The 23,626-nt window shown below is 45.1% G+C and overlaps 1 protein-coding gene and 1 pseudogene across 5 annotated transcripts in view; one reads left to right on the plus strand and one right to left on the minus strand.

Moving 5' to 3' along the window:
• gria3b (glutamate receptor, ionotropic, AMPA 3b) overlaps positions 1 to 23,626 on the minus strand; it is a 549,936-nt gene that overhangs the window by 165,405 nt on the left and 360,905 nt on the right. For all 5 annotated transcript variants that reach the window (XM_085999489.1, XM_085999481.1, XM_085999457.1 and 2 more), the window contains exons 9-10: positions 8,845 to 8,952; positions 4,157 to 4,363 (exon numbers count right to left, since the gene is read on the minus strand). In XM_085999489.1, coding sequence (XP_085855615.1) covers positions 4,157 to 4,363; positions 8,845 to 8,952 — 315 coding nt within the window. The remainder of the gene's footprint in view (positions 1 to 4,156; positions 4,364 to 8,844; positions 8,953 to 23,626) is intronic.
• LOC147125220 (uncharacterized) lies at positions 15,326 to 16,275 on the plus strand (annotated as a pseudogene).

The raw sequence follows: 23,626 nt of genomic DNA on the forward strand, positions 1-23,626 counted from the left end.
GGCCAAAGCCAGGTTGGTGGCTTTTACCATCTCAGCAAGGTAAATGTTCTCTTAATCTTCTTGCTTCCCCTTCAAATTCAGCCACTCAGTAAGACATGGACACATCTGCCAAGCACCAGCATGACACTTAGTGCATTGCTCTTGGTACTGTGCACAGATCACTTGCAGTTTGCACCATGTTCCTTTTCTCTTTTTTATGGGCTTCCCAAGATGACTTGCCTGCCACCAGGGCAAGCCAGAAGCTGGCACATCACCTGAGCACCCGTCAAGCCATCTGACCACACAGTCACAATCCTAGGTTCAAGCACCTTCGGCGAATCAGAGAGGGTCAGGAGGGAGCACCTGGTGAAGCACACAGCACAGGTGAGGAGCAGCATGTGGAGGTGGCAGCAGTGGACCAGCAACAAAGTGAAAAGCTTTGGCCAGACGTTCTTCTGCTACAGGACCCACAGATTCATACCTTACTGGGGCTACATATAGAGGGAAGAAACTCATTAATGAGCCAAAGTGCTTCAAGCAGTTTTTTTTTAGAATGCTCCTAGCTCCCTGTACTGAAGTGTAGCTTTGACATCTGTCCTGTCATGAGAAAGGGTATGGAAAACTTGCAGTCCACCATGGAGCTAGTGTGTAGCCATCTGTAGAAAGCTTTTGAGGACTGAGTTACAAAGCAGAGGCACAGTCTTCCTTGTGAATGCTGTGACTGCAACTATTGAGGCCTTAGGCTCCAATTTACAGGAAGCCCTCAGTCCTGGCTTGGAGAGGGATTGGGTTGAGTGTATCTTGATTTGGAGAGGGATTGGGTTGAGTGTATCTTGATGGATGGCTTCACATTTGTAAGTGATCAACAAGGGTCTGTTCCCATGCAGATTCCTGGTCATTTACAGGGGATCCCAGCAGCTGTGGCATGCCAGAAAAGGTAAATGAGGCAAATACCTCTCAGGGTAATGCCGCATCAGATCACCCCAGCCACCCACCTCAGAGTACTGATGAAGTAGCAGGTCATGGGCAGATGCAACAGTAGGGCCATCACATTAACTAGTACAACAAGATGCAGCACTGCAGCTGTGTCAAGCGGACCTATTGTGGAGCAGCAAGGTGCCACCACACAGATTCCTCCTACTTAGAAGCAGTACAAGTAGGAGACTCAACTCCACACGGTCTCAACAAGGACAAACACAAGGGAAGCAAAAAATATAACACATAATGTTGAATGGCAGTAGAGAACTAAACTGGTTGCACCTTCCTTGCGATATAGTATGTTGATTTATTACTAGAAGATAAGGGTATAGGCTGGGATGGTAGTAGAGGCAGTGGTGATTAGGCAGAGCAGGTTGTGTCAATATGTTATGAGGAAGACAGTTCATGCAGGATCACATTTACAGAGTTTAACTAGAAGTCTTGTCATCTATAATTGACGCACCAGTCTTTCTGGTTGCACATCATCTTCACCCACTTCTATTTCCGCCTTTTCTTTCTCCTCCTTCGCTGTTAAGGATGCAGGCTTACCCTTTATGAAAGATTTTCTTTCTCTGCATAGCAAAATTATGCAAGATGCAGCATACACTGATAATTTTGGACATTTTGACATGGCTATAGAGCAGTAGCCACGTAATCTGTCCACACAGCAGAATCTCTGCTTCAGCATTATAATTGTATGTTGTAACAGAGCTTGGCTGGAAGCATAGCCTCTGTTCAGGAGTCCTCAATATTGATTTAAGCCAGGCTTCAGGGAGGTAGCCTTGATCCACTAGCAGCTACCTGTCCAGTCTTCCTGGTTACATGAGTACCACCAATTAGGCATTGAACTTTTGGAAAGCAATCCACCTCATGAAAGTACTGTAATTTCTTGTGCTGTTGCCTCCATTCCATGGGGAAATTGACAAAAATGTTTCCCCTAGCAAACAAACCTTCTGTAACTTACTTGATGCCTAAGTGGACTGAAGAATGAGAAATATGGCTCGGACAGATCCTGACACATCAAAATTGAAAGGTGTGTGACTTTCACTGCAACTGGAAGGACTGTTACTGTGGTAGATTTTATCTGGAGGTTGGCCTCAAATCGCTCAGGAACTGCAGATGGTGAGAGAACATCACCTCAGACATCTCCTGGCAGGTGTGCCTAGGTCTGAAGACCTGTGTCCTGGGCTGAGGCCAAGTGGGTGCTAAACACCTACTAAGGTTCAAGCAAATTGCTTTTGTTCTCTCTGCCTGAAGCTTTCTTCCTCCTCCAAATCTGTCACTGCCATTGGAAGACCCAACTTAATACCCACACTGAACACTACGGTTATTATTAATGAAGCAGCTGTTGTGGGCAAAACATCCTGAGATGAGGAGAAATTTCTTCACTCAGAGGGTGGTGAATCTTTGGAATTCTCTACCCCAGAGGGCTGTGGAGGCTCAGTCATTGAGTATATTCAAGACAGAGATCGATAGATTTTTGAATATTAATGGAATCAAGGGATATGGGGATAGTGCAGGAAAGTGGAGATGAGGAAGAAGATCAGCCATGATCTTATTGAATGGCGGAGTAGGCTTGAAGGGTCAAATGGCCGACTCCTGCTCCTCTTTCTTATGTTCTTATGTCCCTGCTAAAGGAATTTTATGCAAAAATGCAGCAGCAAACAGCAACAGACAATAATTTTACAAAGAAAATGCAGAAACTGCAGTATAAGTCCAAAAAAGTTATAACTTGCAAGGGATTAGTAAATACACTCACACCTTTAAAAATCCAAGCTCTGAAGACCAGAGCGAGTGCTGAATTTAAACAGGTAAACAGCACTAAAGGGGTGAGGATGGACAAAAATGTGTGGCATTCATTCGGAGACCGATTTACATTAGATTGACTACAATTAGGATCTTTAATGAGGCCTATGCATGCTCTGGGCGTGGCCTTTAAAATCAGAACTTTTTTTGGACTGCCGACTTTGGTATCTTGCAAATCCAGCACTTGGACGTAGTTGTCCGATTCAGTGACGTGTGGTTGCGGAATATATGGGCGCACTATAAGTGTAATTTTCAGAATTTGTACTGCTGTGAGCCTTGCACACCAATTTGGGCACATGATGTCCAGCTTTTGATTTGAAATGGTCCCAAATTTCCAATATTTGCTTCCAGTGGGCAAAGTTGGAAAATTATTTCTCATGAGTGTATCATCACAGAATTGGTCCTAGTATGTATGAATATAAATGCAAATAACAAGACCAAATAATCCCAATAATACTATAGTATTACAATATATAAAAGAGAGCTACAGAGAGTTTGATGAGAAATTGGGAATTAAACTGGACAGATAGGCTCAGCGTCACAAATCATAAAGGTCAAATGCACTGCCAGTCTTAGGGTCACAATCCAGGGATTGGACCTTACATCTTTCAGTTTTCTAGAAAGGATATTTGATTGAACAGCAAATCTGGTCCAGCTGTTACTAGAAAATTCCTAGAGGTAAATTTCTTCTGCAAGGCAATTTTTTTTTAGTGCTGGCAATTTTAAAAAAAAGTACTGTTGCAAATGGAGTGAATTTGCAAAGCTCTGCTCAGATTATTCTATGCATTACAAATGGGAGCAAAAGAAACAGCTAGCAAATAACTGGCAATCCGAGTTTCTCAGATATGTTGGATTGAGTTTTACATTTGGCCGTCGCCGACTAAAATATAATTGGGGAACAACTGCATTAGTGAGATCCAGGTATGTCGCGGTAAAAAAATAAAAATGATTCCATGCTAGTGTAGCATATTGATACTGAATACCCAGCAAACCTACAGGAGACAGGATCCAGACACTTGCTGGGATCAAGGGTCAAACTTTGCAACTACGTGACATTGCACTAATTAGACCACTATGCAGTCCTCAACTTATTTCATTGCCTAATAAATTAAACATTCATAAGTATTCTTTATTCATTACCAACCCAAATGATATAGAATAAACATATTATTCAATGTGAAAGGGTTCTGATGTTCTTACGATATAACTTTGGATTATGAAATGATCTCTGTTCCAGCTTCAGAGAAAAGAAATTAATGTAGCCTGTTAAATAGCTTTATTTGTGCACTGGCTGTCAAGCAGAGCTTTGAATAATAGTGAACACATCTGATGTTCAGCCTATTTTCCAAATGATATACAAATACTTTCTCCATCTTCTTAAACTGATACTTACCCCATATACTAGTTCACCCACCATTCCATTCCAGATTTTAGTTTCAGGATTTCTAGCTCCATATTTACCGTCAGGGACAACAGACAGTTTATATTTAATGCCAACATGCTTGGCTATTTCAAAAGCTAAGTCCACACAATAGCCTTCATATCTATCATTTGCACCAAACTGTTCATGATTTTTCTTCAGCATTACATACGGTGATTCCTGTAACAACAAAAACATGAATAAATGGATCAAGCTCATACATACTGTCAAGAGGTTCAAGGTCAAGTGACAAGGTTTTCCATTTTCCTGACAAAAATGGGATTTGTGCATATACAGCATTTCATACCTGTGTTTATTATAATTACTGTAAGCTGTTTCATGTACTTTTTGGACAGAGACTATTAAAATAGGTAACGAGTGCTAATAAGAAATTATTATAGATCATGTCAACTCCAGTGGGATCACTGTGTTATTGGTACAAAGCATTAGATAAAAATGAATGGACAGAAAGAGGACAGTTGGTCCATCAAACCTGTGCCTTCCAAAGTCAACGTACAGTCTCAACCCATTTAATCTCTGGGTGAAAGTTTCTGCAAAGTTTCTGCCTGGCCTCCCAAAGCAATTCCAGAGAATATTTATCTGATCTTACATCCTACATTATTAGGCATTGGCCAGTCAAAATTGACCAGTTGATTGTCATTATTGAAAACAAAAATTTCAACTGTTGGAAGAGCATAGGTACCAATTTTACCAACAAAGAAGCTTTTAACAATTTTATTCATAAGGTAAATATTTCTTTGAAAATTCTACCATTGATGCACCTATCACAGAAAATATAACGGCTTACAACATGGATCAGAATTCACAGTTGCCTAATATCTCAAGGAAAGCAAAATGTGAGCTGGGATATCAGAGGGTCGATTTTACCCATGACTGGGGGAGGGGGTTAAGATGGTGTTGGGGGGGGGGGGGGTGGCGGGGGGTGCAGGTGGAGTGCTGTGCTGCGTACCCGCACCTGGCTATCTTAAATTACCTCAGATCGGACACAGGAGGGCTGCCCACTCCAGGCAGGTGGAGGCCAACTTTACACAGAACAGCCGTGGCCCGATGACATAGTTGATGCTGCGACCCCATTTGAACTTGAAATCGCAGGAGGCCCACATGGCATCAAACCAACCAGTAAAACCTGCCGAGAGGCAGAAGAGTGGCCAGAAGAGGCCAAGATACGTTTTATTTTTTAAAAATTTGTGTGGCAGTTCCGTGTGGGCCAGGAGGAGCAGCAGTTCTCTGGGCTCGCAAAAAAACCTTTTTATCACCCCAGTCTTGGCCCTCCTTTTCCCTCCCACCACTGGCATCACTTTGGAGACCCACACCCCCACCTGTACTAAACTTATGTTGTGTATCGAGCCCATGGGTCCCCAGGGGTGTTGGCCTCGCACCTGATTTCCTGCTCCTACCCGCTGGCTCTTACATCATTTCCGCTGCCTTCGGGCAGAAGGCAGTGCAGACAAATTTAAATAAGTTAAAATGGCCCAGGTCTCAAACCGAGGCGTGCATGGGGGACTTCTATCTGATCTCTACCCCCGCCCCTCCCCACCCGAACAAGCTCCGAGTTAAAATCGACCCTCTAAGTTCATATATTGGAAATCCATTTGGCTATTTGTTAGTATCATTTGGAAATCCTCACTGTATTAGCAATAGCACTGCAATCTTCACCTTTATTTTCAGTTTTCCTCTCTCCTTTCTAACATTAATGACTCATGCCTGGATACAGTTCCTTGGCACTGAAAGCCCTTTAGTCCCTTACCCAAGTGACTATTTTTAAGGTATGTGTTTAGACGTTAAGTGCCAGTAGCCATTCAACTGCTGGGGATTAGAGTCCTCATAGCCGAGCCCACTCCTGTTCTCATCCAATGTTCACAGATGTACATTTCCCAGCAGTGATCACTGACAGTAATCCGGCATGGAAACCCTGGCTGATTCTTCTCTCTATAATCCGAGTCACACTTGAGTACTCCATTATTGTCCTGGTCAATATCAGCTACTTCAGCACAAACCAGGGATGGAACCTTGAACTGTTTTGTTTCACCTTTTGCACCCAGTCTCAATAGATGTAAGATCAGGTTCAGGATGGACCTGGTGCCAATAATGCCTGCTCTTTTCATCCCCAGCACTGCATTTTGATTTTAACCTCAGGCAAGACTGGTTATGACGCAGTCTCTTTGATTGAGACTGGCAGTTTAGAGTTTTAAATCATGTGTGTGATAATAGCAGTAAACACATTAACGGTACTGTAACAGAGGCATTACCCCATTTATTTCCAAATGTCTTCATTAAAAGAGCAGACTTAGGAATTTTATATATTGTGTTTTCTACTAATGTCACACAGCACATTTTCAATCCGTCAAGGGGTAATATTACAAAATTGTGCCCCTGGTAAGGAATCTAATCCTCTGTAGCACACATGAGCAATTGAGTGCAAACTTTTCACAATTTTCCACTGATTAAAATAAAAAGATAGAAAATCATGTGGGATTCCTGATAAGGTCTCCCAGCAGGTGAGTGTCCATTAGGGCATGATTTTGTACATGACCTTTCTTAGTGTTGATTAGCTCTAAACGATGGGCAATTTTGAGTTATGAACTCATACCCAAATTAATTTCACTTACCGCCATCAGAAACTGCAGACTTTTATCCCAACACGGCTGGGTTGGATTCAAAACTGCAGGTGCCAGAAATGAATTGACTCTTTAAGCTTTGATGATACCACTAATTGTAACTTTCAATTCACCATCATAAAAGTGACAAAAGTGAAATAAGAAGGTTGTGCTCCACGATGGCAGTTTCCTCAGTTTAAAAAAGAACATTTATGAGGTACTATATCGTAATACATTTCAAAAAGCAGTCAAGTCCATTCATGCAATGACTGCCACTGCAATATCTGGGAACTTTGGTTACATTGTCCAATTAAACGGATCCACTACAAGAGAACGATAACAAAGTGAACATGTGTCGGAAACGATTGTGGAAAAAAAGTGACAATATCAGAATCAAAATGAATGGACATTTATTGAACAGCATTGGGAGTTTTTTTTGTTGAAAAAAGTGACAATAAAATAGAAGACAATAAAAGCGATGGCAATAAGTGGAATTTATAAAATGAACTTCCCTGTTACAGACTCAATGTTACATTTTAACAGCTACTGACGATATATTAATTGCAACATCATCCATTCTGGTGCGAGAAGTACAGATAAGACCTTGAACATTAGAATAATAATAGCAAAGAAAGGAAAATAAGTTGCTATTATAATGTATCACAATTATATTAAAATTGAAACTCTTAACATTTAATATAAAGATTATAATCCTGAAATGCTATTGTGAACATAGCAGCCTTCAAAGTGACTTCTCCCTATTTTCTTTGCCCCTTTTTTGTTGGGTTCACAGAAAGGAATTTTAAGGAGCTATACCAAACATTGTTGGAGAAAATTTTTCATGAATGAATTTCTGAATCTAAATTGATATTTCATTCTGTGTCAGAAAATATTAGGAAGAAACATAATAGTTATAAAATCGATCTTTTGAGCAGCATTAACCCCCAACATGGTAGGGATGGTGGATTTTTCTGCTTGCAACATTGTAAATGTGATTGTGAAGATTTTATCTGTCTGATAATTGTAGTGAAGATGTGAATGCCTTTTCTTAGAATGGAGGACATATTCGCTGGGCTATTAACAATATCGCTACACGTAAGAATTATCATCAGTTGTATTAAAAATGGAACTCAAGGTGGTCATCATTACATCAAAGGAGGAAATGTGGCCAATGGTCAAGTGGTTGATGATATTCTTAAGCCACCTTATATATTTTAGCAACAGTTAATAACTTTCAAGACTGTATTTTGAGATCTACATATGAAAGAATGATTAAATTAAATGGGGTATTGTGAGATTGCAGACCTTTGGTCAGCAGCATTCTCTGGCAGTGATGAGGCCAGCACTGACATGTGGTCTTGCGCTGATGCCTAGAATCCATTTTACCAGTTTCTTAGAAATCTGCCAAAAGCATCCTAATGCTACTTAATGATGGCTGGCAGCAGATAAGAGGTTTTCGCTATCATAAACTGAAGATCACAAGGTATACTTTTCTTACATATAATGGTGAGTCACCACATTAAATTAGGTTGCAAAATGTGAAACAGGTCACCATGCAATAATTGATTACATTACTGGACCTTGTCCCCAATTGAACTTGTTTGAGGTATCGTCCCCTTGAACCTACATATTAAGTTCTGTTGAAATCCACTAAGGATTTCTGAAGTTATTGTTCATAAGCAGACAGACAGGCATGTAAATAGGGAGCCAGGCAGGCAGACAGACAAACAAACAGATAGACAGACAGGAACACCAGTTAAAGTACCTCTGTCCCCTTTTGGGGTAGAGGTAATAAATTACTGAGATGTACTGCTTAGAGAATAGAAGAGTATCTCCATCAGTAAAATATTACTGTATTTGGGAATCAGCTTAAATCTTATATTTAAGTCTGCACTAATATCTTCTTACAGTCAGTCAGTGAAATTCCATTACTGTGTAGCTCTCTGTAAAATAATTTTTTGGTAAAAGTTAGAGAGTGAAATATACATGAAATACACCAAATTTTTAAAGTTAATTAAAAAATCAAAAAAGGATTGTACTTACCATTATAGTAGTGACGACAATCGTTTTGTTTTCAGCAGAAGTCGATTCATTGACCTGCTGTAGCTCAGCGATGGTCACCAGCCTTTCATATTCGTTCCAGTACCCAATCTAAAATCATCAGAGATTTGGACCTTATTAGTTCAAGTTCACTTGTGGTAAAAGTCCATGAAGCGTAAAACAAGTTCTGAAGGTAAATGTGCACACTCTGCTCTACATCCCACATAGTCCAGGGGTTGGCCTCTGCACAGGGATTTCATGAAGGCAATATATCCTGAGCAACAGGCCCACACAGCAAAGAGAGAACCGAAATGCACCAATATGTGGCTCTCGGAGATGGGGGGAGGGGATTGGTAATTATTTTTGAATTGGCTGTTATCATCAGATTACATTTAAAATATGCTCTCAAAGCCTTAGTTACTGGATATCAAATTAACTTATTTGATACCAACAAAAAACAGAGGTTTCTGAAGTGTTATAAGTTAAAACAACAGACAATTTTTAAAATTAATTTTTTGAGGTGGGGGGGCGACTGAATATAACTTCCAATGGCCCACTTTCTATGCAAAATTTGCATCAGGTGCAATAAGAGTAAGTAATAGGGCTGTACAAAGTTGAGTATTTGTACAGACAGTATTCATAATTTAGTACAGTTTTAGTAATTGCAATGAAGTCCTTGAAATGCCCCTTTTTTAAGATTATGATTGATCATTGTTTAATATGCTGCACAACACTCTGTCATATCTGATTTATCCATCATATCTATACTCATATTAGTCAATTTCCTGCAGTGTCGCATACAGGGAGTAAAGGCCAAGTGTGGATTTCAGGTGAATTAGGGTTAGAGTGCTAGAATAATCAGACCAAGGTATACAGATGTAATTCAGTTCCCATTTTACTGTCCTTATTTTGATATAATACAATTATTTTATATTATTATATAGTGAAATAGCAAAACAAGTGGGAATTCTAGAAGGAGCCAAACAGAGTTGTCTGAAGTATAGGTGTTTCTCTGGAGTACAGACTGAGGAACTAGAAAATGCAAAATAACAACAGAAAATGCTGGAAAAACTCAGCAGGCCAGGCAACATCCGTGGAGAGAAAATGGAGTCAACATTTCGAGTTGAACCCTTTGTCAAGACTTTGTCAAAAATGCAATGCACAGGTTCTACAGCACTACCACTGGTGAGTGGGTGCAATTACAGTGTGACAATTTACATAGTGCTGTCTTAAAACAGTGTTCTGTTTGTTCACTTGAGTAGTGGAGTGGGTCTTTGGCGTAGCAGTAGCATCCCCGCCGCTGGGTCAGAAAGCGTAGGGTTTCGAACCCCGCTCCAGACAGTCCTGGCAAGTGGAGTCGGAGCTCTCCGGCTCTAAATTCTGGGTTGACATCCAACGGGATACTTGCGTTCGTGGGTGTGGGTGGCCCCCCCCTTGTATGGGTTGTGGGAGCCCGTAAAACCCTCCCGCCATAGGACTAACCACCCTAATGGCTGGTACGAAGATGGTTACAGTCACGGAAGGAGCGTTAATCGCGGCCAGAAATCCTTCCACCACTTCATACAGTTCCCCAAAGGGAACAGTGTGAAGACATGTACGACGACGACTTGAGTCGTAACAAATTCAGTCTTCTGGTCATAATCATTTTATTTTTTTAACTACAGCATAAAAAGCAATTTACAAGTGGAGTATAGTCACAGATAGATCACGCGAACCTAGGCATGGGTCTTTTCGTGCTGCTTGAACAAAGGAAAAAGCTTATATTTATACACTGTTTTCTTATCAAACTATAGAGCTGGCATTGCCTAATATGGTAGTCTCTGGCCACTGCATAGTCCAGAGACACAAGCCTAAATTTTCTTCAGCATACATCAACAACATTAGAAGCACATAAAAACACTGTGGCCTTGCTGTGGTAAGAACTAGACTTTCTTATCATAACATAACATTTCTAATCGAAACATTCTATTATGAAAATATCTAAGGCCGGTTGGTTGCGAACACCAGCTGTTGCTAAGTGAAATCTGTATCTCTCTCTCTCCCTCTCCAATGATACCAATCACATTTTTCCCCCTATATTGAATGAACTAAACAGGAACATCTTTCAGAAGCTGAATTAACCGAGTTCTATATGCCAACACATAGGTAGTTTCCATTATAAATGTGACAGGAAGTGCACATGATGTAAGCTTTTTAATATATTAAGTATGCGTATGTGTAGCATTGTTCACAGTGAGTCACAGGTTACACTCACATGTCGGTGGGGGTTGCTGCAATGCAGAAGAGGAGAAAAAAAATAGGAAAGAAATTTGTAAGAGACAGTGCATTAAGTGTCTCTTAGATTGGTTGTTGGAAAATACATAAATAGTATTTTCCTTATCTAACAGCAACAACAAAATCTTGCATTTATATAGCGCCTTTAATGTAGAAAAACATCCCAAAGCACTTCACAGAGGCGTAATCAGAAAATAGAAATGGATATTGAGCCAAAGAAAGAGATATTAGGAGGGGTGACCAAAAGTTTGGTCAAATATGTGGGATTTAAGGAGAATCTTAAAGAAGGTGAGCAAATTGGAGGGGTTTATGGACGGTGTTCCAGAATGTGGGAGCTAGGTGGTGAAGACATGGCTACCAATGGTGGGGCAACAGAAGGATGCACAAGAGGCCACAGCTGGAAAGACTGAGGGGAAAAAAATTGAGTTGCGCCCCTTTTGGGGCACTACTTTTAGCGCCCCGGAAAAATTAGCACCCCCACAGCTGAAATTGAGTGGTAGTGCCCCAAGAGGGAAGCGGGGTGCTACTGGAAGCACCCTGCCTCCCTCTTGGGGTGCTGCGAGGGAATATCACGGCGCTGCGGCACGTCGCGCCACAGTATTGCAGACCTTCCTCCCCTTCTTAAAGGGGAGGGGCCTTGCGCAGCACGACCCGGGGCCCAGCTGGACCACCGGGGATCAGAATGCCGGCAAAAGAGCCCGGTACTCAAGAGAAGAGCGGGTCATGAGGCCGGGGATGGGAGCGGAGGCAGGTGCTGGCAGGCGACCAGCAACAAAAATGGCCACCCGGCACCTCCCATTTAAATAGCGCCACTCCAGCCACAGGTAGGCCCCTCTGGCCCCGTCAGACATAGCATCCGGCAGTAAGTCAGGGGGTGCTACTGAAGATCGCAGCCGGGATGTGAGCAGGGCACTGCGCATGGCGATGACGTCATCACCGGCGGCAAAGTGCCACGGGGCGCTAACAGTTACCGCCGCCGCTAACCTCCTGCTGAATTTCATGGTAGGCGTTGGCGGCGATGCGCCCGGGTGCTAGTTGCTTTGCGCCCCATTAATGCCCTCTTCGGGTGCTAACGGGAGGCGTGAAGCAACCGATTTTTTCTCCCTGAGAGTTCGGTAGGCGGGGGGGGTGGGGGGCGGTGGGCGGCAGTTGTTCCTAGGGCTGGAGAAGGTTACAGAGATAACCAGGGGCAAGACCAAGAGGATGAGAATTTTAAATTGGAGCTGTTGAGGGGCCAGCAGCCAATGTAGGTCATCAAGGGCACAAGTGAGTTCTGGATCAGCTGAAGTTGGCAGAGCGTCGAGGATGGGAGGCCAGCCAGAAGTATAGTGGGATAGTCAAGTTTGGAGTGAGGATGAGGATTTCAGCAGCAGGTGGGGGCACAGTGCTTGGCAATGTTAGAGATATTAGTAGGTGGTCTTTGTGATGGAGAGGATGAATTTGGAAGTGCAGCTCAGGGTCAAATAAAATGCTGAGGTTGCGAAAAGCCAGATTCAGCCTGAGACAATGGCTGGGGAAGGAGATAGAATTGATGGCAATGGTACAAAGTTTGTGGCAGGAGGCAAAGTTGATGGCTTTGGTCTTCCCAATGTTTAACTGGAGGAAATTATGGCTCATCCAATGCTGAATGTTGTACAAACAGTCTGACAATGCAGAGGCGGTGGACGAGTCGAGAGAGGTGTTGAAGAGTTCGAGCTGAATTTCATCACTGTATCAGGTCTCTCTTGTCTTGCTTCCTGACCCCTTCATACTCTTTGATGTGAAGGGTCAGCCATGAAACTGTTGGATTGCAGAATTAGGCCTGTGAACTGAAGCCTGAATCCTCCAGTCTCTAATACATAAACCATTAGGCTGTAATACTAGAAATCATATTTAAAGGATGATTAACTTTACATTATTGAGAGATATATGTACTAAAAGTGCACATGTAGCATTTAGATAGCTGCAAAGCATGATGGGATGCTTGACCATTATATATTGACTCTTTTTAACTAGTACTGTAGAATAGCTGACCAAAGCAGATTTGCAAAACTGCTGGCTGCCACCCCACGTAGCTCCAAACATTCTGGAATGTTGTTATCAGCTTCACAGAAGCAGTGTTCAACATAACTTGCCCTTCTAAGGGATAAGGACACTAGCCACAGAATATGTGGCTTTTTGGTTTGTTTGCTCGATGGTTAGGGGAGACACATGTCCTTTTGGAGTTACAAACCTTCAGGCACTAGCTCCTACTGTAGAATTGGGTTATACAACATTTATAAGAGAAGTCTCTAAAATCCCACAACAAGTTGTGGCCACCAAGTTAAACACTAAAAGGAATCAGCCATTTCTGAGACAATCCTTGCTTCAAACACCTTATCTCCCTTTGGAATGTTTGCTCGAAGCTCGAGTTGACATTGTTTATCCCAACAAGCTTTTCTCGAGAGATTAATGAAGTAAGTGCGCATCTCCAGGGCTAGCACAATAACACCAGGGGTGATAAGTATGGTTGCGGCCTTGCTGAAAGCTACTTTGTGGAGTCCTGGAAACTATGCGCTTACTGATAAGAAGTAACTACAACTAGTGTGTGATGTTTCATGTCACAGGACACCTCAAGGCGGGCCCTGACAGTTGAGTGACAACCACGTCAACCAATAAGAGAGTAACTGTAGTTACGCTAATTGTACGTGTACACCCACATTTTGAAACCGGTGGGTGTTGCCCATTGAAAGGTATAAATATGCTTGTATTGCAACTTTTCCTTTGAGAGTTAGGTGCGAGTTTGAGGAAGCTAGCCTCTCTCCCTTTGTGCACAAGGCCTCCCAGCCATTTTCTAATAAACTTTAACTTTATCAGCAGTTCTGTCTCTCCGTCTGGTTTTGCTCCGAAAATTCGAGTCTAACAGTTAGGGCTAGATTTTCGTGGAGCCATCAGGCAGGGTTTCAGGCGTGGGGGGGGGGGAAATCCAGAATTTGGGGGTCCCGACACCATCCCGCCCAAAACCCCGCACCACGTAAGTTTCAGGGGCGGCGGGTACCCGCCCCGCACTGGGACCCGCCGAAACCAGGCGGGAAGGAATTAGTGCCAATTAACTGCCTGTTAACAGGTAGTTAACAGGCAGTTTTTAGCCTAATCCCTATTTTGAGGGGTTTCGTGTGGGTTTCCCGACGGCTCCAAACCACACCAGGTTAGAGCAGGTGGGCCGTCGGGTTGAAGGAGTTGGAGGGGTCGCGATGTTGGCGCTCAGATGAGTGATGGGTGCATGAGTGTAAAGGTAAGTGTGTTTGGTGTGTCTAAAGTGTGTAAAGAACTTTTACTTACCTGTACTTACCTTCACAGCCTTTCTTCCTGTAGCCGTCGGGAGCCCATCACTCACCCGTAACTTAAAGCTGAACGGCTGCGATCTGTGAAAAGTGACAGCCTTCAGCTTTGAGTGCCGGTAAGAGTTCTAACTGAGTCTGTGCAGAATGACTCATGGTAGAACTCAGACTGTCAGTGGTTCACAGCTTCAAACAGCTGTGAGACACTGATATTTCATCTGTCAAGAACTCTTGACAGATGAAATTTCAGTCTGTGACGTCACCTGTTGCCGGGTGGCCCTTAATTGGCCTGCTGAGCCCACTGGGCGGGCTCAACAAGGTCAATCAAGGGAAAATTGCGCGGATTGGCCGGACGTCGAAGTAGGTGGGTCAAAAACCCGAAAGGGGAAGTCCCGCCTTCTTCCCGACAGGTTCGGGAAAATCTACCCCTTGGTGTCAGAAGTGGGATACTGTGCTTCAGGTAGGATGCTCAAACGGGTCCTGTATTGGAGTGGAGGCTGAGGCGGGGGTTCGCCCTGCGCTCGAGACAGGAATGTGTCCTGTATAAAGCCCTTGAGGGCGAGGCCGGTAGGCCTACAGAATTGAGATGCGTGTCTCGGCAGAAAGGGACTAGGCTTGCCATGGGAGACGGGGAGGGTTTGGGGAAACACCTGCCACAGTATTAAAATTACCCACATAGTTAAATTATTCCTCACGGAGACCACGGATTGATGGAATTGACTAGACCTGAATCTGTGTATTTCTGATTTAGAGTATAAGCTGATTTAGAGTCTAAGGTGATACGTTTGTGCCGATTAAAGTATAAGATTAGTGTGAAGTAAGTAAGTTAAAGTATAAGATAGAGCATAAGGATATACGTAACGATAGACATGGGTGACGAGGGGAAACTCCTTTCTCCGGACGTTCCGGCTATGGCCACCAGTGTCACTGTTGTTAAACGGGTCCAAGAGGCTAATTTAAAATACCAAAGTGAAATGATCAGGAATGGGTGGAAAGAAACGAGTCCGGTAGCTGATCAAATAAAGTGGTGGGCGGGGCAAAAGGATGCTAAGCAAGCTAACTACGGGGTGGTTTTGTGTGCTAGTTGGTTGGATCAGATGGGACCCATAATTGTGGATAAAGGGGAAAGCTGTCTCCGCTACAGGACATCTTGAGACCTGTTCAGGAGGCTAAAGTTCGAGTTAGTAGTCTCCTGCATCTGGAGCCGTCAGAGACTGAGAATCTAGATGATTTAAAGAATTGGGGGGGCATTGTTGAGGCCATAGAGGCTCAACAAAACAAGACCCCACAACCCACGGGCCCCCCCGAATACAACCATATCTGCCCTTCAGCACCGCCTCAAGCTGGGGCCGGGAAATCCAAACCCATGGCCTCCGTCCGAATGAATCCGGAAGAGGATGCCGTCAATGCAGAGATAGGTGGTAGGGGCGATATGGGCGAGTCCCAGCCTTTCACGCCCCAAGAAAGATCTAGCGTTGTCCTTCTCATTTCCGACTTAAAGCGATACAATCCCAACGTCGATGTGTGGGCAAGAATACGAAGTGCCGCTCGACACTTTAACCTATCAATACAAGACGTAAAAGATATCGTCGAGATGAAATGTCCCTCCACGGTCTATGGGGCATTGGGAGCCTTTGCCCTAGACCCCCCAGCCACAGCGGCTCAATATGACGTCCAATTTGAGGCTTTAAAAACCTGGGCTCAGGACGGATTGGGCAACGGCACCGCCACTTGCACGGGGCTCACCGCCTTACGGCAGAGCCCGGGAGAAGACCCCAATGTGTACATCGATCGAGTGATTGAGCGGTATGAACATTGGGGCAAGACTAATCACATCCCTGCCAACCGCGACGATCCATGATTTATAGATAGCCTGATCCAGGGATTAGACAAGCCCTATCAAACCGCCCTCAGGATGGGAGCAAGCCCCCTCCCACTGAGGCCGGACTTCGGGAATGAACTGGTCGACTTTTCGGGCTCCACCTGGCGGACATTCAGGCCAACCATCAGGGTTACATCCCAACTGCTCTGCCATGGGACACGAAAACCGTCGCACAAGTTAAGACAGAACCAATAGCTGCGGCACAGGAGGACCATCTCTGTTACAATTGTCACTCACCCGGTCACCTATGTAGAGATTGCCCCATGAAGAAGAAACGGTGTACCAATTGCGGGCGCCCTGGACACCAGCAGGCCACTTGTTACGGAAAGGGTGGAGGGAAGGAGGGACAAGGATCCCGAGGACCCAATCAGGGTCCCCAGGGACCACCAAGGGGGGGCTTGTCCGACCGAGAGTTGGATGGACTACGGGCCCTCCTCCTCCTCCCACCACCCCCTCACAATGGATAGGACGCACCGGTCTCCTCCGTCGGAGGACCGGGGGCCACTCGCCCGTGTCTAAATGTACTGTTAGGAGGCCGGCAGTATTGTGCCCTTTTAGACACGGGAGCCTCGGTGTCGATAACCGACTCAGAATTTCCCACTATAGATCGAACCATCCAAATAAGCGGGGTTAGTGGATATATAATGGTCAAGCATCCCATCATGCTTTGCAGCTATCTAAAAGCTACATGTATGCTTTTAGTACCTATATCTCTCAATAATGTAAAGCTAATCATCCTTTAAATATGATTTCTAGTATTACAGCCTAATGGTTTATGTATTAGAGACTGGAGGATTCAGGCTTCAGTTCACAGGCCTAATTTTGCAATCCAACAAGACCTAATGTCAGCTTCTTTGGATGCCTCTCTAAATGGGCAACTGTCTGTTGCACTGCTGACACTGGGACAGAAGGGTTGGGAATCACCTCCTGCCCAGTTTCCAATGCCCTTGTCCTATACTTGTGGTAAGTGTAAATGGGATTTTCGGTGAACCTCCGCTGAAGTTACAGCAGCGGAATAGGCGAAGCCAAGAGGAAGTTACTGGAGACTAAAATGAACAGTCCAGCTTAATTCTAGTAGTTGCTTTCATTCATTGTGTTCTAGGATCAGCCTGGAGGAAAAGTCGGACCCTGGAGCAACTACACAACTTTCCTTCCTGGCTCCCATGCTAGCTGATATTGTCAATGGTTCCCTCTCCTCAGCTGCAATCCTTTCCCCCATTAAAACCAACCTTATCACTCTCTCCTCAACAAACTACACCCTTGATCCTTTTGTCTCCACTAATTACCACCCCATCTGCAATGTCTCATTCCTCCTTAAAGTCCTTAAATGTTAGCTCCCAGCTCAATTCCAGCGCGGCCAGTTTTGTGGGCAGGGCCAGCTTCCAGCGCAAAACATCGCGGAAGCTCAATTCAGGCTAGACGTAATTTGCGCTTGAAATTCCTTGATCTTCTGCGCTAGTTTGCCCAATTTTGGACGAACCTTCTCCGCAATCACCTGATGCTGCATAGGACACAGGGCATCAGCACCTAACCACATTGCTGCCCGGGAGGCCAAGGATGGCCTCACCATGGCCAGATTTGCTTCACTTGATGCTGTACATGCTGGCTACTACATGATGCGCCAGGTTGGCACCACCCCACACCAACAGCATAAAGCATCCCCACAATGCCCAAGCCATTCCTTGCATACTCATCGCCATTGTTGGGGGGGGGGGGGGAGACTGTTGGATCCGTGGTTCAGTGGATATGCTATTATTAAATAATCACACGGATGCTGTACATTAACAAATAACAGGTCTTTACTGGAGGAGAGTAGTCTCTAGACTGGGGGTACAGAGGCATGCGCGAAGCTTATATACCGGTGTGGTCACTGCCGGTACTACAGTATACAGGAGCTGTAAAAGTAGTTCTGACTTAAAGGCACATACACTACAATTCCTCCCCTTTTAGATTAGTAATACCCCTAATATTCAAATAACAATTAACATTTCAACATGTACTTTAAACAACAAAAGTCCATTTATAGATTCAGTCTTTGGGGCGGCTTCCTGACCCTTTCGGGATAGCGCCTTTCCAGAGGTTCTTGTTCTTGGTGCAGAGGCGATTCTGACCCCTTTTCCTCGGGTAGTTCATCAGGTTCCACTGCTACTGGGTCTGAAGTAGATGCTACCGGTATGTCGGGTTCATCCCCAGGTACTCGAGACATGGGGTTGACGCGTTCCTGTGACGCTAAGATCTGATCGACGTGGCGGCTCACAATGTTCTCCCCGACATCCACTGTGTACATTAATGGCCCCTGCCTTGTACATATCATTCCGGGTTGCCACTTCTCTGTTCGATAGTCACGGGCCAAGACTGGTTGCCCTACATTGAAGCTCCTTGTCGGGTTCTCATTGTTGTGCTGGAATTGTTTGTCCTCAACATTTCTTCGCACATTTGGTCTGAGCAAGTCCAGACGAGATCTCAACCTTCGGTTAAAGAACATCATGGCCGGAGTCTGGTTGGTAACTGCATGTGTCGCGTTTCGGTAGGCTAATAAGAAATTGTCCATCTTATGCTGTAGTGGAATTTCATCGTCGCACATGGCCTTTATCGCCTTCTTAAAGGTTTGTACGAACCTCTCAGCCAATCCATTTGTGGCTGGATGATACGGGGCGGATGTGTAATGCCTTACCCCATTCCTTTTCATGAATTTTTGGAACTCGTCGGACACAAACTGTGGTCCATTATCAGAGCAAATCTGCTCTGGCAAACCGTTTCTGGCAAATATGGTCCGTAGGACTGCAATCGTTTTCTCTGTAGTGGTTGAAGACATTTTTATCACCTCAGGCCACTTTGAATGAGCATCCACTGCTATTAAGAACATTGAGTCCATGAATGGACCAGCGAAATCAATATGCACCCGTTGCCATGGAAAGGAGGGCCACTCCCACAGGTGTAGAGGGGCATGTGGTGGTGCATTTTGGACCTTCTGGCATCCTAAGCAGCTCTTAGTTAGGTCTTCGATTTGTTGATCGATTCCCGGCCACCACACATAAGCCCTAGCAAGGCTTTTCATTTTCACTCCCCCCAGATGACCTTCATGTAGCTCATTTAGCACTCTCTCCCTTAACTTGGGTGGAATCACCACTCTGGATCCACACATCACTGTCCCCTGGCATACTGACAGCTGTTCTCTTCTGGATGAGAATGCTGGCAACAGTGAGTCGCCATGTGTTGGCCATCCCCTCACCGTCAATTCATATACCCGTGAAAGCGTCGGATCATTGCGGGTCTCCTTCTCTATATCCGCGTTTGTTACTGGCAATCGTTCAATTATTGACGAATAAAATATCTCGATAGGGTCCACTGCTGGTGCTTCCTCCACAGTAAGCAGTGGCAGGCGCGATAGCCCATCAGCGTTCCCATGCTGTTTCGTGCCTTTATATTCTATTTCATATTGATTCGCCCCTAGAAACAGGGACCATCTTTGTAGCCGCTGTGCAGTCATCACTGGAACACCCTTCTTAGGATTAAAGATGGAGACAAGTGGTTGGTGGTCAGTCAGCAAGGTGAACTTCTGCCCATGCAGATAGTGGTTGAATTTTTTTACTCCCCATACTAGGCTGAGGGCCTCCCTGTCAATCTGGGCGTAGTTGCGCTCGGCTGAGGTTAGTGACCGAGACGCAAAGGCTACAGGCCTTTCCAACCCGTCTGGGAATTTGTGCGACAGCACCGCTCCAATACCGTAGGGTGATGCATCACATGCCAAATGAATTGGTAGTGCTGGGTTGAAATGGGCCAACACCTCTTTTGATGTGATCAATTCCTTACACTTCTGGAAAGCTCATCTACGTTCATCATCCCACTTCCATGGTACCCCTGTTTGCAGTAGGGTGTTCAGCGGGTGTAGTACCGTAGACAAATTTGGTAAGAACTTGTGGTAGTAGTTTACCAGCCCAAGGAACGACCTCAGTTGTGACACATTTTCCGGTGCTGGAGCCTTGACTACTGCCTCAATCTTGTCAGGGGACTTATGTAACCCCTCTTCATCGATGACGTGGCCAAAATACGAGATCTGTTTCTGGAAAAACTCGCACTTGTGGCGATTAACTCGTAGCCCATACTCCTTTAATCTGGTGAGCACCTTCTCCAAGTTGGCGAGGTGATCACCGTCATTTTCGCCCGTGACCAAGATGTCGTCCAAATAACACTGGGTCCCTGGAATCCCTTGCAGGACCTGATCCATCGCCCTTTGCCAGATAGCCGGAGCCGAGGCTACTCCAAACACCAGCCGGTTGTATTGATAGAGACCTTTATGAGTGTTGATCGTAAGGTAATGTTTCGAAGCTTCTTCTACCTCCATTTGCAAGTACAACTGGGCTCGATCAATTTTGGTGAAGCGTTTACCTCCAGATAGCGAGGCGAAAATATCCTCAATTCGTGGAAGCGGATATTGCACCGTGTGAAGGACTGGGTTCACTGTCACCTTAAAATCCCCACAGATGCAGACCTTCTTTGGTTCCCCAGGCGTATTACTCAACGACCTCTTCATTACAGGAACGATGGGTGTAGCCCACTCGCTCCAGTCCACTTTGGACAGTACTCCTGAACGTTCCAACCCTTCCAGCTCTGCTTCAACAGCTGGTCTGATCGCATAAGGCACTGGTCTGGCCTTCAGAAACTTTGGGCTTGCATTTTCCTCTATTTTAATCGTTGCTGTTATTCCTTTTAATGTTCCTAGTCCCTCCTGGAACACTTCTTTTGCGTCAGTTAGCATTTTTGACAGTCGTCCAGGTGTGACGTCGTCATCCTTTTTGGCCTCAACCTTCAATGCCTGTGTGGAATGCCAATCTAATTGTATCTTCCGGATCCATTCACGTCCTAGCAGTCGTGGTCCTCCATTTGGCAATACATATATATCCATTTTAGGTATTTCCTGGCCTTTATATGTCACTTTCACCCTTATTTTTCCTTTGGGGTAGACTTTTTGCCCCGTATACGTCTTCAAGACAATCTCTGTAGCTTTCAAGGGTATGTGTGAAAATAGCCGCTTGTAGTCTCTTTGATTTATGACTGTTAGAGCTGACCCTGTGTCCAATTCCATTTCCACTTGGACTCCGTCTATCTTGAGTGTAACCCAGATAGTCTGGTGATCCTCCATTTCGGTTACCTTATTTAGTTTCAGACAACCCAGCTCCTTGCTTCCGGAGTCTGTGTCACTTTTCTGTTCGTCTGAACCACTGTCCATCACCTGGTGTACCTTTTTGTACTTCTCCTGTGGAGATTTCTTACTGTTGGTTTTCTTCCCAGACCTGCAGACTCTTGCTATGTGTCCTGCTTTCCCACACTGTCTGCACACTTGGTCCTTGAACCAACAATCTTTCTGGTCATGTGTTGTTCTGCCGCAGCGATAGCACTTCCCTGTTCCATAGGACATTTCATTGGTGCCATATTCTTGCGGTCTGCGTTGTATCTCTGCAGCGCCCCTTGCAGCTGCTTCGTGTGATACTGCCATACTGAAAGCTTTGTCCAGCGTAAGGTCCTTTTCTGATGGAACCCAGAAACGGCTTCTTTCACTTTGTAGCCCACACACAAACTTGTCCCTTAACGTGTCTGCTAGTCCCGCTCCAAACTGGCAGTGTTTTGATAGCTTGCGCAGTTCCGTTAGGTACTCAGCATTGCTTTCGTCTTTGTGTTGGTTCCTTTTATGGAACTTAAATCGTTCTGCTATCAGCAGCGGTGTGGAGTTTAACTGGTCCTGTAGGATTTCTACTATGCTTTCAAAATTCTTGTTTACCGGCTTCTCTGGGGTTATTAGATTTCGCAGTAACCCATAAGTTTTTGCACCCATAGAATTTAACAGAACCAGTGCTTTATTAGCATCGGTGTGGCAATGCTGGAGTTGGACTGGGGTGGACAAATGTAAGAAGTCACACAACACCAGGTTATAGTCCAACAGCTTTATTTGAAATCACAAGCTTTCGGAGCGCTGCTCCTTCATCAGGTGAAGTGGAGAAATGCATAAAGACACAGCTTATATAGTCAGAGAATCATGTCAGATGTTTACAGGTAATGTTTCCAACTGTAAACATCTGACATGATTCTCTGACTATATAAGCTGTGTCTTTATGCATTTCTCCACTTCACCTGACGAAGGAGCAGCGCTCCGAAAGCTTGTGATTTCAAATAAAGCTGTTGGGCTATAACCTGGTGTTGTGTGACTTCTTACATTTATTAGCATCTGGCACTTCATTCGCCCTGCAGTACACCTCAATACGTTCCACATATGTCGCCCAATCTTCGACTTCATTGTCGAACATAGAGATACTGCCACTCTTCGGCATCCTTGGGTGTGCGTTAACTATCACAAATGGCGCCTCCCGCGCTTCCCCTTCTTCTCCGCTGGCACAAAATGGCATCTCCCGCACTTTCCTTCCTTCCCGCACTTGCCCTTCTTCTCCGCTGCGGCTTCTAAAAATGGCGTCTCCCGCGCTCTTCCTTCTTCTCCGCGGCTCAATGGCGTCTCCCGCGCTCTCCCTTCTTCTCCGCGGCTCAATGGCGCCTCCCGCGCTCTTCCTTCTTCTCCGCGGCTCAATGGCGTCTCCCCTTTCTTCACCCCGCGGACCCTGTTCAGCCCGTGAGCACTGGCTGTGCTCTGCGCGTTCTTCTTTTTATATTTTTCGACGCCGCTCAGTCTAGAACCCGGCTGTTTCTTTCCCTCTCTCTCTCCGGTTTGTTTTATTTTCCTCGACGCCACTCGGTGTTCAACCCCCGGCTGCGCCCTGCGCTCTTCACCCCTGTCTTACCCCGTCGACGCTGCTCGGCTCTCTCTCCGCCGTCGGTCAGCTCCAGCCGCCGCTGCTCGGGAAGGGTCTGCGCTGGACCTGTCGTTGGTCTCTTACTGCTCGTTGTGGCTGGGGAACCAAGCCCGGCTCGCCACAGCCTCCCCTGCAAAGTTGGATCTCTGCCTGACTGCTGGGCGGTTGCTCGTGGTCGACGCCCGTGTTCCTGGCCTCGACTATTTTTTTTTTATGTTGCAGGTAGATTTGAATCAACACTCGTCGCCACTGTTGGATCCGTGGTTCAGTGGATATGCTATTATTAAATAATCACACGGATGCTGTACATTAACAAATAACAGGTCTTTACTGGAGGAGAGTAGTCTCTAGACTGGGGGTACAGAGGCATGCGCAAAGCTTATATACCGGTGTGGTCACTGCCGGTACTACAGTGTACGTAAAAGTAGTTCTGACTTAAAGGCACATACACTACAGGGACTGTTATGTCTCACCATTCACTGAAACTCACTAAGCTACATCCAATCGTGCACACAAATCTGTCCAAGAAC

This window comes from Somniosus microcephalus, chromosome 1, assembly GCF_052327205.1.
Source record: "Somniosus microcephalus isolate GS21.2 chromosome 1, FLI_Smic_1.0, whole genome shotgun sequence".
NCBI classification, from domain to species: domain Eukaryota; kingdom Metazoa; phylum Chordata; class Chondrichthyes; order Squaliformes; family Somniosidae; genus Somniosus; species Somniosus microcephalus.